The sequence below is a fragment of the Babylonia areolata genome, chromosome 21 (genome assembly GCF_041734735.1).
Source record: "Babylonia areolata isolate BAREFJ2019XMU chromosome 21, ASM4173473v1, whole genome shotgun sequence".
In the NCBI taxonomy this organism is placed as follows: Eukaryota; Metazoa; Mollusca; class Gastropoda; order Neogastropoda; family Buccinidae; genus Babylonia; species Babylonia areolata.
The window spans coordinates 6,333,082-6,350,357 of NC_134896.1; the positions used below are offsets into that span (position 1 = coordinate 6,333,082).

General features: G+C 45.6%; 1 protein-coding gene across 1 annotated transcript in view; it reads right to left on the reverse strand.

The window, feature by feature from the left end:
* Positions 1 to 12,392: 12,392 nt before the first annotated feature.
* The window catches only part of LOC143296503 (poly [ADP-ribose] polymerase 1-like), a 51,451-nt gene continuing 46,567 nt past the window's right edge, over positions 12,393 to 17,276 (reverse strand). Inside the window, exon 25 of the mRNA XM_076608471.1 lies at positions 12,393 to 15,626. Coding sequence (XP_076464586.1) covers positions 15,554 to 15,626 — 73 coding nt within the window. The 3' untranslated portion in view covers positions 12,393 to 15,553. The remainder of the gene's footprint in view (positions 15,627 to 17,276) is intronic.

Below are 17,276 nucleotides of genomic sequence, written 5' to 3' on the forward strand. Positions count from 1 at the left end.
TCACACACATACACATACACCCTCCCCCCTCTCTGTCACAGTCTGTCCACATCCTTCACCCCATTATCATGCACCAGTCCACACGTGTGTACACGTAGTGAAGAAGAGACTGGTGGCTGTAATGCTAAGCACGATGGCCACGGAATTACATAGAAAGGAAACTTGGATGCTCTTGTGTTAAATGCCACAGAAACGCGCACTTAACCTTCCGTCCGTACCCCTTCCTGGCAACTCCCCCACCCCTAACCCCCTTCCTGATCACTCCCCCACCCCTAACCTCCACTCCCCCACCCCTAACCTCCACTCCCCCACCCCTAACCCCCTTCCTGGTCACACCCCCACCCCTAACCCCCTTCCTGGTCACACCCCCAACCCCTAACCTCCACTCCCCCACCCCTAACCCACTTCCTGGTCACACCCCCACCCCTAACCCCCTTCCTGATCACTCCCCCACCCCTAACCTCCACTCCCCCACCCCTAACCTCCACTCCCCCACCCCTAACCCCCTTCCTCACCACTCCCCCACCCCTTAACCCCCTTCCTCACCACTCCCCCACCCCTAACCTCCACTCCCCCACCCCTAACCTCCACTCCCCCACCCCTAACCCCCTTCCTCACCACTCCCCGCACCCCTAACCCCACTCCCCCCACACCTAACCCCCTTCCTGGCCACTCCCCCACCCCTAACCACCACTCCCCCCACCCCTAACCCCCTTCCTCACCACTCCCCCCACCCCTAACCCCCTTCCTGGCCACTCCCCCCACCCCTAACCACCACTCCCCCCACCCCTAACCCCCTTCCTCACCACTCCCCCCACCCCTAACCACCACTCCCCCCACCCCTAACCCCCTTCCTCACCACTCCCCCCACCCCTAACCACCACTCCCCCCACCCCTAACCCCCTTCCTCACCACTCCCCCCACCACTAACCCCCTTCCTGGCCACTCCCCCCACCCCTAACCCCCTTCCTCACCACTCCCCCCACCACTAACCCCCTTCCTGGCCACTCCCCCCACCCCTAACCCCCTTCCTGATCACTCCCCCCACCCCTAACCCCCTTCCTCACCACTCCCCCCACCCCTAACCCCCTTCCTGGTCACACCCCCACCCCTAACCCCCTTCCTGATCACTCCCCCCACCCCTAACCCCCTTCCTCACCACTCCCCCCACCACTAACCCCCTTCCTGGCCACTCCCCCCACCCCTAACCCCCTTCCTCACCACTCCCCCCACCCCTAACCCCCTTCCTGGTCACACCCCCACCCCTAACCCCCTTCCTGATCACTCCCCCCACCCCTAACCCCCTTCCTGATCACTCCCCCCACCCCTAACCCCCTTCCTGATCACTCCCCCCACCACTAACCCCCTTCCTGGCCACTCCCCCACCCCTAACCACCACTCCCCCACCCCTAACCACCACTCCCTCCACCCCTAACCCCCTTCCTGATCACACCCCCAACCCTAACCCCCTTCCTGACCACTCCCCCCACCCCTAACCCCCTTCCTGATCACACCCCCAACCCTAACCCCCTTCCTGACCACTCCCCCCACCCCTAACCCCCTTCCTCACCACTCCCGCACCTCTAATCCCACTCCCCCACCCCTAACCCCCTTCCTGACCACTCCCCCCACCACTAACCCCCTTCCTGGCCACTCCCCCCACCCCTAACCCCCTTCCTCACCACTCCCCCCACCCCTAACCCCCTTCCTCACCACTCCCCCACCCCTAACCTCCACTCCCCCACCCCTAACCCCCTTCCTCACCACCCCCCCACCCCTAACCTCCACTGCCCCACCCCTAACCCCCTTCCTGGCCACTCCCCCACCCCTAACCTCCACTCCCCCACCCCTAACCCCCTTCCTCACCACCCCCCCACCCCTAACCTCCACTCCTCCACTCCCCCACCCCTAACCCCCTTCCTGGCCACTCCCCCACCCCTAACCTCCACTCCCCCACCCCTAACCCCCTTCCTGATCACTCCCCCACCCCTAACCCCCTTCCTCACCACTCCCCCCACCTCTAACCCCCTTCCTCACCACTCCCCCCACCTCTAACCCCCTTCCTGACCACTCCCCCCAACCCTAACCCCCTTCCTGGTCACACCCCCCACCCCTAACCCCCTTCCTGACCACTCCCCCACCCCTAACCCCCTTCCTCACCACTCCCCCACCCCTAACCCCCTTCCTGGTCACACCCCCACCCCTAACCCCCTTCCTCACCACTCCCCCACCCCTAACCCCCTTCCTGATCACACCCCCACCCCTAACCCCCTTCCTGGTCACACCCCCCACCCCTAACCCCCTTCCTGACCACTCCCCCCCACCCCTAACCCCCTTCCTGGTCACACCCCCCACCCCTAACCCCCTTCCTGATCACACCCCCCACCTCTAACCCCCTTCCTGACCACTCCCCCCACCCCTAAACCCCCTTCCTGATCACACCCCCACCCCTAACCCCCTTCCTGACCACTCCCCCCACCCCTAACCCCCTTCCTGACCACTCCCCCCACCCCTAAACCCCCTTCCTGATCACCCCCCCACCCCTAACCCCCTTCCTGATCACACCCCCACCCCTAACCCCATTCCTGATCACACCCCCACCCCTAACCCCATTCCTGATCACACCCCCACCCCTAACCCCCTTCCTGGTAACTCCCCCCACCCCTAACCCCCACTCCTCCACCCCTAACCCCCTTCCAGGTCACACCCCCACCCCTAACCACCACCCCTAATCCCCACCCCTAATCCCCACCCCTTATCCCCTTCCTTACCACTCCCCCACCCCTAACCCCCACTCCCCCACCCCCTTCCTCGCCACTCCCCCACCCCTAATCCCCACTCCCCGACCCCTAACCCCCACTCCCCCACCCCTAACCCCCACTCTCCGACCCCTAACCCCCACCCCCTTCCTCACCACTCCCTCCACCCCTAACCCCCTTCCTGGCTACTACCCCCACTTACACCCTGAACAAAACAGACAACAAAAAACGTTCTTGCTGATTTCTATCTGTAATGATTGAAAGCAGGGTGCGCCGAGGTATATAGTTCGTCATTAACGTATTGTTTCTCTGTTCCGCATGTTTCAGGTCGGCAGTCTTGTGGCGGGATCCTTGCAGGTGGCTGGGCCTCACAGGACATTTGTTCCAGCAACAGTGACATGTATCACCTGGTGACTACATCAGTGACATGTATCACCTGGTGACTGCATCAGTGACATGTATCACCCGGTGAACGTAACATCAGTGACATGTATCACCTGGTGACAGTACATCAGTGACAAGTATCACCCGCTGACAGTACATCAGTGACAAGTATCACCTGGTGACCGTACATCAGTGACAAGTATCACCTGGTGACCGTGTATCAGTGACAAGTATCACCTGGTGACCGTACATCAGTGACAAGTATCACACGGTGACCGTACACCAGTGGCAAGTATGACACGGTGACAGTATATCAGTGACAAGTATGACACGGTGACAGTACATCAGTGACAAGTATCACACGGTGACAGTACATCAGTGACAAGTATCACCTGGTGACAGTACATCAGTGACAAGCATCACCCGGTGACAGTACATCAGTGACAAGTATCACCTGGTGACAGTACATCAGTGACAAGCATCACCCGGTGACCGTACATCAGTGACAAGTATCACCTGGTGACAGTATATCAGTGACAAGCGTCATCCGGTGACCGTACATCAGTGACAAGTATCACCTGGTGACAGTATATCAGTGACAAGCATCACACGGTGACCGTACATCAGTGACAAGTATCACCTGGTGACAGTACATCAATGACAAACATCACCTGGTGACCGTAACATCAGTGACAAACATCACCTGGTGACAGTACATCAGTGACAAACATCACCTGGTGACCGTAACATCAGTGACAAACATCACCTGGTGACAGTACATCAGTGACAAACATCACCTGGTGACAGTACATCAGTGACAAACATCACCTGGTGACAGTACATCAGTGACAAACATCACCTTATGGACCGTACATCAGTGACAAGTATCACCTGATAAGTACATCAGTGACAAGTATCACCTGGTGACAGTACATCAGTGACAAGTATCACACGGTGACAGTACATCAGTGACAAGTATCACCTGGTGAATGTACATCAGTGACAAGTATCACAAGGTAACAGTACATCAGTGACAAGTATCACCTGGTGAATGTACATCAGTGACAAGTATCACAAGGTAACAGTACATCAGTGACAAATATCACAAGGTAACAGTACATCAGTGACAAGTATCACCTGGTGACATGCTCATCAGTGACAAGAAAAAAGAACCAAGTGGTGACAGTACATCAGTGACAAGTACATCAGCGGCGCATCTTATTTTTGTCCTTTGTGTTGTCCTGTTGAGAAAAAATGTGTGTGTGTGCGTGCGTGCGTGCGTGAGAGAGAGCGTGTGTGTGTGAGAGATATAAAAAAAAAAGTGTTTCTCACACGTGTCTTTCGACCGAAATCCTGTTGAACACAACACCTGCAGTGCAAAGTTTACAAAGGTGCACAAATGCATAGACTGGGTTTGATGTTTTGATTTCTTTTTCACGTTTAGTTTCTCTGTGACCAATAGCTGTTTCAGAGAACAAGGCATTATCATCAGCAAGTAATATAACTGTAAATCCTGCACCATATCCTGGATTTATTACATTTAATGCTAATCTGTTTATATATCATGAGAAAGAAGTGGGACGGTTTCACTCCCAGTGTGAAATTGATGCAGTCAGCAAGTTCGTTACCATTCACTATATGTGCTCTAAGTACATTTCAATTGTCATGTTTTGGCCAGAATGTGCCCAAATGAATTTCTGTTGATAATTTCTCATTTAAGGTCACGAAACGATTTGCACAAGAGGGGGGAAAAAAAGTAAACGTGTGATATTCAACTGTTACACGTTGCACACTCGTGTAGACTGCACTTGTTAACAGCACTGAAGTCTTTGCTGCTGATATCAGAAATGAAATGCCTTTTGTTATCAGTATTAGGAATTATCACCTTTCTTGTAGAGCGGTAGAGTAATCGATTCATATTTGATTTCAGGAAAAGTACCCTTATCTGATAAAGCGTTGAAGAATGGTGTCAAAATATCTTAAAGTGTTAATGTGATGATTAAAGCATTACGATTTATTTCAGCAGCTTTACGATTCTATAATTTTCTAAATGCAAATAAACTTATTTGAAATTGGGCAGTGCATGAAATTCTGTTTCCACTCGTGGTAAACCGTGATGATTGCTGTTATGAATTGAAACTTATCAAGGAAGGCTTCTGCGGGTATGTCGTTCATTGTGGAGGAAGTTTTATTCATACATTCCTCAAATTTCTTCTAATCTTGAAAAACGTTTTCAAATCACCTGACAAGCTTTTATTCAACTGTGCATCGGGAAGAGAGTGGATGAAACAAGACAACTTAACAGAAAGCGTTAGTCAGCTACACAATATATACATTGCCTCAAGGAGGCGTTGCTGCGTTCGTACAAATCCATATACTCGACACCACATCTGAAAGGTAGATGCCTGACAGCAGTATAACCCAACACTCCTGTCAGGCCTTGAGTGCATGCTTATATATTTGTATCTATCAGAGTGGATCTTTTTTCATAATTTTTCCACAGGACAACACTATCGTTGCCATGGGTTCTTTTTCAGTGCGCCAAATGCGTGCTGCACACGGGACCTCGGTTTATCGTCTCCTCCGAAAGGCGAAACGCTCAGTTTGATTTTCCAAACTTGGGAGAAAGGGCGAGAGATTCCCCGATGTTGTGTAGATTTCTTAGTGACCAAATCTGTATTCCCCAATGTTGTCTAGATTTCTTAGTGACTAGGTCTGTATTCCCTCATGTTGTCTAGATTCCTTAGTGACTAGGTCTGTATTCCCCCATGTTTTCTAGAATTCTTGATGACTAGGTCTGTATTCCCCAGTGTTTAGATTTCTTAGTGACTAGCTCTGTATTCCCTAATGTTTAGATTTCTTAGTGACTAGGTCTGTATTCCCCAGTGTTTAGATTTCTTAGTGACTAGGTCTGTATTCCCCTGTGTTTAGATTTCTTAGTGACTAGCTCTGTATTCCCTAATGTTGATGTCTACATTTCTTAGTGACTAGGTCTGTATTCTCTAATGTTGATGTCTACATTTCTTAGTGACTAGGTCTGTATTCTCTAATGTTGATGTGTAGGTTCCTTAGTGACTAGGTCTCTATTCCCCAATGTTGATGTCTACATTCCTTAGTGACTAGGTCTGTATTCCCCAATGTTGATGTCTACATTCCTTAGTGACGAGGTCTGTATTCCCCTGTGTTAATGTCCGGTGGTTATGTCTGTATTCCTCCATGTTGATATCTAGTTTTAATGCTGTGACTAGGCCCGTATTACCTCATGCTGATGTCAGAGCAGGGAAGTTGTATTCCCATCTGTTGGTGCCCAGTGTTTATGCAGTGACTAGGTCCTTTATCCCACATGTCGATGTCTAGTTATCATGCAGTGACTGGGCCATTTTCTCCAACGTTGTCCAGTGTCAATGCTGCGAATATGTCTGTACCCCCACCCCCGTGCTGATATCCAGTTATCATGCAGTGACTAGACCTATATACCCCATGTTGTCTAGTTTTTGTGCTGTGACTAGGCCTGTATTCACTCAAGTTGATGTCAACACCTTTGGTCCACATTGCGGGTAGTAAATACCAAGAAAAATATCTTCAGCGATGAGCGTAGAAAATAAGCGTAAAAGGTTTGCAGTTTCAAACGCTGCTTTTGCTCTTTGAAGGAAAAGTTGGATTTGCAGCAAAACCAAGGGTGTCGGCCATACCGACCCACAGTATCTTTGAACCACAAAATAATTAGTATCACTAATCTGGTTCTGTCGAGCGTTTGCCAGTTTCCTCTAAGGTCGGAAATAAGAACCCTGTACTGAACTGGTCTGATTTCACTATTGATAATACACAAAAAACTGGCTATACACAACGGCAGTGTCAGTATTTTGAGATAAGAGTAAATGGGCTGTGGCACTATGCTAAAAAGAGAAGCAATATCAAGAATCATTGGTCTGAAAATAAACTTTTCGTGCAGTTCAGCATCAAGGCTGTTGTACCAAAGGCGCCATCCATTTTTTGTGATTTCAGAAAACTGCATGTACCGGTCTTCTTTCGCTGCCTTGGGTGTTTATTGCGATCAATGAATTGACGCGGAGTAGGGTTAACTCTTTCCATCCGAACGGCGAAAGAGACGACGTTAACAGCGTTTCACCCCAATTACCATCATCAAAATATTGCAAGCGGAAGGCTCTTATACTGAAGACGTGAATGTTGACAAAGAATACCACAATTCTGACGACGGAAGCTAAAGGTTGGGTCATTCAGACACCCACTGGACATCCGAGGGGTCTGTGTAGAGGAGAAGAGAGGACTGGCCGTACTGAGTGAGTTAAAATCACCAGTTCGTTTTCAATGCAGAAGAAACGAATTTCAGGGTTGGCACCCGAGTGCAAGCTGCAGCTTCTAAAATGACCGTACTGTGTGCACAATCTTTATTGTGATACGCACGTGCATTCCAAAGTGGACCCAAGTCTCCACAGTACAGCGCCACCATTTTTTTTCTCCATTATTTTCTGTCTGCAAGTGTCTTTGTTTTTCAGATCACAGTGGATTTTTCTGCAGAATTTTGCCAGGGAGACAACCTTTTTGTTGCCGTGGGTTCTCAGTTCTGCGTGCCACCTCTCACCATTTTAAGGGCGACAGAAAAAAAAAGAAGAAAAGTTGGATGGCTGCCACCAAAAAAAATCCACACAGCCAGGAGAGTTTGAGGAAACAGAATGCCATGCCAGTCATCTTGACTTGATCCTCATCGCGGCAAAAAGCTCTTTTGAACAGGCAATTAGCCCCCTTCTTATACCGGAAGTCGCTTCTTTTAAGTTGGAGATACAGGTGGTCGCCACCCGTTTAAAAAATGAATACTTGAAGGTGGAGGGAAAGATGAAAGGGAGGGGTGAGGAGTAAAATAACGAAGAGTCAGTGGGAGGGGGGAGGAGGGGGAGTGTTTGAATCAGTGAAATGAATTCCAAATCAGTTTACAATAATGAAAAAAAAAAGCACGAACACGCACACAATTGAATAAACAGTACCCCCGAAAACGGAGTATGGCTGCCAACATGGTGGGGTTGAAACGGTCATACACGTAAACGTCCACTCGTGTAAATACGAGTGAACGTGGGAGATGCAGCCCACAAAAGAAGATAGTATATTGCCTTAACACCTCAGTTCATCATGATCTTCATCGACGTCATTCATCACCATCACCTTCATCATCAAACTCTTTAAACAATTACCATCAGCTGAATTCATGATCAACAATGAACCCTTCTCAAGTCGAATGTATATGTCGGGCAAAAACAACAACAAAATCATCGTCAACTCTTTAAACAATTACCGTCAGCCGAATTCATGATCAACTATGAACCCTTCTCAAGATGAATATGTCAGGCTAAAAAAAGATAAGATAAAATAAGATGATTAAACACACACACACACACACACACACACACACACAGAGTTGTTTTTTTTCCAAATCCCAGTCTCATCGAAACCGTCAGCATATTCAAGTTCTTCTGTAGTTGGTTTCTTGTCTGTTCAGCCACATCAAGGTGACAGAGACACGAACTCATTCTTTCTTTTCAACACACTCGCGCGCACACACGCACACTGACACAATTAATGGGTGTGGGATTGGACGATGGTGGTGGAGGGAGTGGTGGTAATAGAAACGTTCACGGTACAATCGTTAAGTCATTGTCTAGACACAAGCAGACACACGCTGAGGTGTGGTTCCATTGATCCGAACAGGTGTGTAAACGATTCTAATTTGGAAACAGTGAGGACACGTCTTTCGCTCTAAAGCTGACGACCTGTCAAGAACCCTTTTGTTTACTCTTGATAAGTCTTCGCGACTGAAACGGGTGACGGAGCTGGAACACATACAGGTCGATCGGTGCATGCACACGAAAAAAAAAAGAAAAAAAAAAAAAAAAGCGTGTCTGGTTTGAAAAGGAATTATTTTTCTTTTCCACCCACCTTCCTGCAACAATCGATTGAGAGAGTGAAACTCGACGTTTGTAACCTGCGTTATTTACTTCTTTTAAAAAAAAATTTTAATTCAGTTTTTGTTTGTCCGAATGGTATATGGTGGGTGGGTGGGTGTGTGTGTGTTTGCGTGGAGAGAGAGAGAGAGAGAGAGAGAGAGTGGTTGGGGTGGTGGTTCATTTGATGCTTAAACACAGCTGTGGAACTGAAGTGCTGTGCTGTTTCAGCAACGCACAACGTTGAAAAGGCGTACCTTTTCCGAGCGCACACCAAGTAAATCTGCCTCATAAAACAAAAGGGAACAAGCCAGGCTCTTTTCAAAACGTACCACGCATGATCTGTGCGCAAAAAGCAGACAACATCCTGGTTGTCTTGTAGAAGGATCTTCTGTCAACTTGGCTGTGTGCAAAATTCCTCAGCCGCACAAGCCAAGAATTCACTGCCTTTTTCAGTCGCTCATTCCCATCCTTAAAAAAAAAAAAAGGAAGAAAAATTCTTTTCAAGCAGTCGCTTCAGTTAGGGCACTCAGTATCTATATTCGATGGATCTACGTCTATTTCTTCCACACGTGTTTGTGCGTGTGTGTGCGCGCGCGCGTGTGTGTGTGCGCGCTCGCGCATGTGCGTGTGTGTGACTGACGTGTTATTGCAAAGGGCTTTGAGAGGCTTGGAAGCGCTTCATAATAGTACGGTTGGAGGAGGTTTTTTTTTTTTTTTTTTTACACACACCCAATCCCCCCATTTCCCCCTCACCACAGCAGCAACACATGTGTAAGCAGACTCGAGCGCGCGCGCGCGATAGCACGCGCGCACATACCTCATCCACTGCTTGTCTCTCCTGATTTTCGCCGACATGGAATGAACTCTTCAACTTCAGCGATACCGCGTGTCGGAGGAAGGAAAGAGGGAGAGATGGAGAGAGGGGAAGGGAGAAAGAACGGAGGGGGGTGAGGGAAAGGGAGGGAGAGAGGGCGAACTAAAATTCATTTCATCACAGAATCGAGATGCGCACATGTACAGTATCTAACAAGACTGGGTTTTTTCCCCACCCAGCCCTGTGGTACAAATGAATAAATAATCCTTATATACTTATCAAGAAAAGAAGGCTTATGAAAAGAGAGAAACGGAGAGAGAAAAAGAATAGGAGTAGCTGTGTGCACAGGTTCGAATCAAACACTCGTCAATACTTTCTCCCCCTCCTCTTGTCCAGTCCTTCATTGGTGGTCTGGATACTAGTCATTCAGATGAGATGATAAACAGAGGTCCCGTGTGTAGAACGAGTTTAGTGCACATGAAAGAACCCACTGCAGCAAAAGGGTTGTCCCTGACAAAATTCTGAAGAAAAATCCACTTTGATAGAACACACTTGCAAGCAGAATAAAGAACGAGGAGAAAAAAAGGAAGAAAAAAAAAGAAAGGTGGCAATGTGCTAGAGTCAGTGGCGCGTTCTCCCTGCAGAGAGCTGCCCAAATTTCACACAAGAGTAATACTACTTCTTTGTTTGTGGACTGCAACTCCCATGTTCACTTGTATATGCACAGGTGGGCTTTTTACGTGTACGAGCATTTTTACCCCACCATATAGGCAGCCATACTTGTTTTCGGGGGTGTGCATGCTGGTTATGTTCTTGCTGCAATAAACCACTGAACAATGGCATGGATTACAGGATCTTTAATGTGTGTATTTTTCATCTGCTTGCATATACACACGAAAGGGGTTCAGGCACAAGCTGGTCTGCACATATGTTGACGTGGGAGATCAGAAAAATCTCCACCCTTAACCCACCAGGCACCATTACCGAGATTTGAACCCACAATCCCCAGATTGAAAGTCCAACACTTCAATCACCTGGCTATTGCGCCCTTATAATACAACACAATACAACCAGCCTCACTCTGCCACAGTTTGTGTCAGCAGTCCAGTGAGAACTACCAACATCAGACCATCATGAGGCCACACACCAGAGGAGACCCTGCATTGCTGTCGAGTCGGGTGTGGGTTTGATTGACATGGATACTTATAAAGTGCCTTTCCTCGGATACCAAGCTCTGATCACTTTACATACACAGTCATTTTGCACAACAGTCTGCCTGCCTGGGTTGAACCAAATGAGAGCTGCCTTTAGGTGATCATCATTCATTTCCCATGTCATTCAGTCAGGCTTAAGTTACATATATATATATATATATATATATATATATACATGCAAACTCTCTCTCTCACATGTATACTGGAATGGATTTTATTACTTTCTGCCAAGTGCAAATCTCTTATTGCCCATGGCTTCTTTAACATGTGTCAGTTTCTTGATGCTGGTAACCACTTGCATGGTTGTCGTGTGTCTATCAAATGCAGGGGCAAGGAAAAGAGTGGGGGTAGGGGGATGGGGGTGGGGGGGGGGGATCTGCATAAAATAACGATTTTACTACCAAGCAGCTCAATGCTTCAGAGAAACCCATTCAAACAACCCCTAATGGTGGTAAGAAACTCCAGCTGGACAGTACAAGGTCTTCAGAGAAGAAGCCCCCCCTCAGTCAAGCGTTTTGGCCCTAAACTCCTTACACTCTAAGAGGGCCGATCTAGGGGAAGCAATCCACACTGAAATGAATGTACTATGACTAATTATCTCCCTCAAGAACTGCCAGAACCATAAATAAAACTGATTCAGCACTAGCCAGGTTGTGTCATGACCCAAAGAGATGAACAGAACGACAACAGCAACAATGTGCCGTCACTGCTCCACTGATTCACCCACAGTGATGAACAGAACGACAGCAGCAACACTGTGCTGTCACCGCTCCACTGATTCACCCACAGTGATGAACAGAACGACAGCAGCAACAATGTGCTGTCACCGCTCCACTGATTCACCCACAGTGATGAACAGAACGACAGCAGCAACACTGTGCTGTCACCGCTCCACTGATTCACCCACAGTGATGTACAGAACGACAGCAGCAACAATGTGCCGTCACTGCTCCACTGATTCACCCAGTGATGAACAGAACGACAGCAGCAACAATGTGCTGTCACCGCTCCACCCAAAGTGATGTACAGAACAACAGCAGCAACAATGTGCCATCACCGCTCCACTGATTCACCCACAGTGATGTACAGAACAACAATGTGCTGTCACTGATTCACCCAAAGTGATGTACAGAACGACAGCAGCAACAATGTGCCGTCACCTGCTCCACTGATTCACCCACAGTGATGAACAGAACGACAGCAGCAACAATGTGCCGTCACCGCTCCACTGATTCAACCACAAGAAGCCAAAATGCTGATCACGATTATGTAAAACATTTTATTGTTGCAAACAACGCGGGACCATACATGTCCAACATGTATCCACTTCTGGACATCAGACAGAAAGGAAACAGGGTGCATTAACTCGATACACACAGGCAGATCCAGATATATAAAAAGCAACAATTGTGGCCAAATCTGAACAAATTCTTGATATCTAAAACGCAATGATACTGCTGAAGCCATTTTGATCTGCCGCAGCCTAAGCAAGACAAACATGCATAATAAACATTACTCTCACTGGTTAGTAACAGATTAAGACATTCTCATCTGCAAAACTGGAGAGAGAAAAAAAACAGAGAAAGAAAAACAAGCAATGTATGAAATGAATACACATGATGAATAAATGGCGTTCCTATGATTACGCTGTGAACAATGGCATAAATTTGAACTTCAGCACAACCTATATCCACACACAACTGGGAAAACGTGCAATCAAATGATCATGCATTCACAAGGTGAAAAGTTAACATCAAAGCAAAGAAGCTGAAGCATTTTACTCATTTGCAAAAGCCAGGAGAGGAGCACAAAACAAAAGATAAAAAAAACCCACTCTCCTTAGGACTGTCAACAAAAATGGAATGCTACAAATAAACAACAATCACAATAAAAGTGGAGTCACATGCCAAAAGTCACAAAAATGTCTTCCCGATCCCTCCTTTTCTTTGGTCGAAAAAGATATCATGATATTCATTATAACAAAAACACTTAGCAGGATAGATCTGAACACTATCAGTGCCTAAAATCTTCATCCTTGTGTGATAGAGATTTTGAGCCTAGTGGCCTTGGTTACAAATCTGCGCTGTTTACTTGTATTTATACTACACATTTCTGACATGGCAAAATCAGATTAGTTGCCTCCCCTGAACAAAGACAATACAGGCTGAGCAGTGTAAAAAGCTTGCTTTGGCAAAACTTTGAACAAGCTTTCAAAGACTGCAGTCACAGAAAATTCAGAGTAGTTTCCCCTGACACTCTTTCAATAACAGCAATATCCAAGTTTTCAGTCTGGAGACCTTTTTCCACAGATGAATGACAATGTCTTTTGAAACCCCCAAAACACAGCAACAGCAAAAGGGACATAAGTGATCCAGGACAAAAGAGTGCCCGACAAAGGGAGACAAATGGGTGACTAGCAACATGCAAAATGATTGGTGCCGAACTAATGAAAATGGGCAAAAACGTTTGTGCAGAGGTGTTCATGTACATAAAAACTTTCATTCAACAGCAAATGTCGGAAACGCTGAAGACTAAAACACTAAAAGCATTATCATTTGTTGCTTATACACCAGATATGGGCTTCTTAACACAAAACTGTAACTTGTACACATGAAACTGCACTACTGATTCATTTTATCAAACTTAATTACACACACAGAGAGCTCCACATTAAAAGCCATTTTTAAACATGGGAACTGTTTGTGCGAGAACTGAAAAAAAAAAAAAAAAGGAAACAAAGATCTGCACCTACTTTTCACAGTGAAAATGTTCCCTGTGTATCTCCAAACTTCACATTGTCAAAATGTATGAATTCTGTACAAAATAAATGAATTTTTCGAGTGCATTTAAAAAAAGAAAAAAAAAAAAAGACACACCGGGTGGTCTTCTTCCAGAAATTACAAATCCTGAAAAATAAATGCTGCCTGAAGAACAGCAGGCACCTAACTAATTTCACATAACCACTCCTCCGAATCTTCCATGTTTTAAATCTACACTGAAGGGACCCACAATCAATTTATGTACCGGGCATTTTAAGTACCTTCCTGTGACCCACATCCCGATTTTACGGACATTCTGACAACCCTGAATCATCATCATTACTATGACTAATATCCTGATTTTACAGTCATTCTGACAATCCTGAATCCTCATCATTACTATGACTAATATCCTGATTTTACAGTCATTCTGACAATCCTGAATCCTCATCATTACTATGACTAATATCCTGATTTTACAGTCATTCTGACAATCCTGAATCCTCATCATTACTATGACTAATATCCTGATTTTACAGTCATTCTGACAATCCTGAATAATCATCATTACTATGACTAATATCCTGATTTTACAGTCATTCTGACAATCCTGAATCATCATCATTACTATGACTAATATCCTGATTTTACAGTCATTCTGACAATCCTGAATCCTCATCATTACTATGACTAATATCCTGATTTTACAGTCGTTCTGATATTAGTAAATCATATTCGTTACTATGACCACTACCCTGATTTTACAGTCATTTTGACACTTCTTATTTATTATATTCATTACTATGATCCATATCTGACACTCCTATATCATCATCAGTGCTATGACGAATATGCTGATTTTACAGTCATTCTGACACTCTTGAATCATATTCATTATTACAACTAATATCCTGATTTTACTACAGTCAAACAGTCCTAAATCATATTCATTATTAAAACTAATATCCTGATTTTACTACAGTCAAACAGTCCTAAATCATATTCATTATTACAACCAATATCCTGATTTTACCAGTCAAACAGTCCTAAATCATATTCATTATTACAACCAATATCCTGATTTTACCAGTCAAACAGTCCTAAATCATATTCATTATTATGACCAATATCCTGATTTTACCAGTCAAACAGTCCTAAATCATATTCATTATTATGACCAATATCCTGATTTTACCAGTCAAACAGTCCTAAATCATATTCATTATTACAACCAATATCCTGATTTTACCAGTCAAACAGTCCTAAATCATATTCATTATTACAACCAATACCCTGATTTTACAGTCATTCTGACACTTCCAAAATCATGATCATTACCATTTTTGTCAAGCAAGTTATCATGTTAACACTGACTAACTGACAAACGCAAAAGCCAAGCATGAGAAACGTACCTCTCTGAATGACGTTCATACCCTGCACCATAATATTTACCAAGTATGACTGACAAAATTCCCCCCCCCCCCCCCCAGAACATTTCTCTTCAAGTATGAATACTATGCAAACAAGAACAAATTCTCCTTCACATGTTTTTCCTATCGTTTTGTTCGTGAAAGGGCAGTGGGAAGAGGCCAGATAGGAAAAGTCTCTCTTGACAGGATTGGTGCCTCATCTGGGACCTGCATAGAGCTGGGAGGGGTAATCCAGATCACCACTTGTAGCTGAACTTGGTCTTCAGCAGGTACTTGATTTTCACCTGGGCTACGTCGTACACAATGTACCTGACCACCGTCAAGGAATACACCACACAAAATACAACAACACTTCTTCACCTCTAGGAGATATTATTTATTTATATATATTATTTATTTATTAATTATTATTATTACTACTACTACCCCTTTTTTATATATTATAATTATTATTTATTTATTTATTTACTTATTTATGTACGCTTATCTATTATTTATTCACCTTTTTTTTTTCCCCCAAGGCCTGACTAAGCACGTTGGGTTACGCTGCTGGTCAGGCATATGTGGTGTAGCGTATATGGATTTGTCCAAACGCAGTGGCGCCTCCTTGAGCTACTGAAACTGACTGAAACAAGGAGATAGGAGACAGGTGGCACAGTGGTTACGACGCTCATCTGCCGGTACAGAGACTCCATTAGGGTCTGGGTTCGAATCCCACTCTCATCTTTTCTCCCAAGTTTGGAAAATCAAACTGAATGTCTACTCATTTGGATGAGACGATAAACTGAAGTCCTGTGTGCACCATGAACTTGGCTCACTCAAAAAGAACCCATGGCATTGAGAGTGTTGTCCTTTGGCAAAACCCTGTAGAAGAAATCCACTCTGATAAGTACACAAGTATATATGCAATATATACGGATGCACTCAAGGCCTGACTAAGTGCGTTGGGTTACGCTGCTGGTCAGGCATCTGCTTGGCAGATGTGGTGTAGCGTATATGAATTTGTCCGAACATAATGAGGCCTCCCTGAGAAAATGAAACTGAGAGAGACACTGCTGACAGGTTTGCTGACAAAAAGGCAATATATCATCATATATCCTTTACCTCCACAGAACTACACAGTCCAACCATGCTTCCACATTCCAACAAGAACACTCATTCATAGTGAACATATGCTCTAACACAGCACAGATCATGTAACCCATGTTGTGCCCTACCAAGTGTTTACAAAAGTGCACAAAACAGAATATAAAAGGAAGTAAACATTAAATACAAAATAATAAAATGCAAAATACGATGCAAACACATCACAATAACCTCTGTGTGAACCAATGTAAAACTGAAAAACAAATACATGGTCCAACATACAACTGAAGACATTTATCGAAGTGGTGTAGCTAAAACAGAAGAATATTCTTGAAAAAACAGTCAAAAATGTTTTGCTCATGAATGTGTGGATCACTATGTGTATACGAGTGTCTGTGAAAGAGGTATTCTTTTCCCTTTGTATACAAGTGTGTGTGTGTGTGTGTGTGTGGTGTGTGTGTGTGTGTGTGTGTAGTGTGTGTGGTGTGCGTGAGGTGTGTGTGTGTGTGTGTGAGTGTGTGTAGTGTGTCTGTGTTGTGTGTGTGTGTGTGTGTGGTGTGCGTGAGGTGTCCGTGTGTGTTGTTCTTGAGATGTTTTTCCCACACGTGCCATATCAGACCTACACACACGTAGATGTCTTTTCGTTACCGTCTTCATAGAATTGAGAGGCAATTTTACACATTATTTTGATACGCTCTGAAGCTGACTGGTGAGAAAATCACATGTCTTTCAGACTGAAATAGAAGAAAAGCGAGCACTTGTTTCCGACAACAACAAAAACCTCATGCACACACATACATGTAGACCACCCAGTCACTTCAACCTCCCTCTCAGTGACGCACATCACTACACACTGCAGGGCTCCCACAGAAG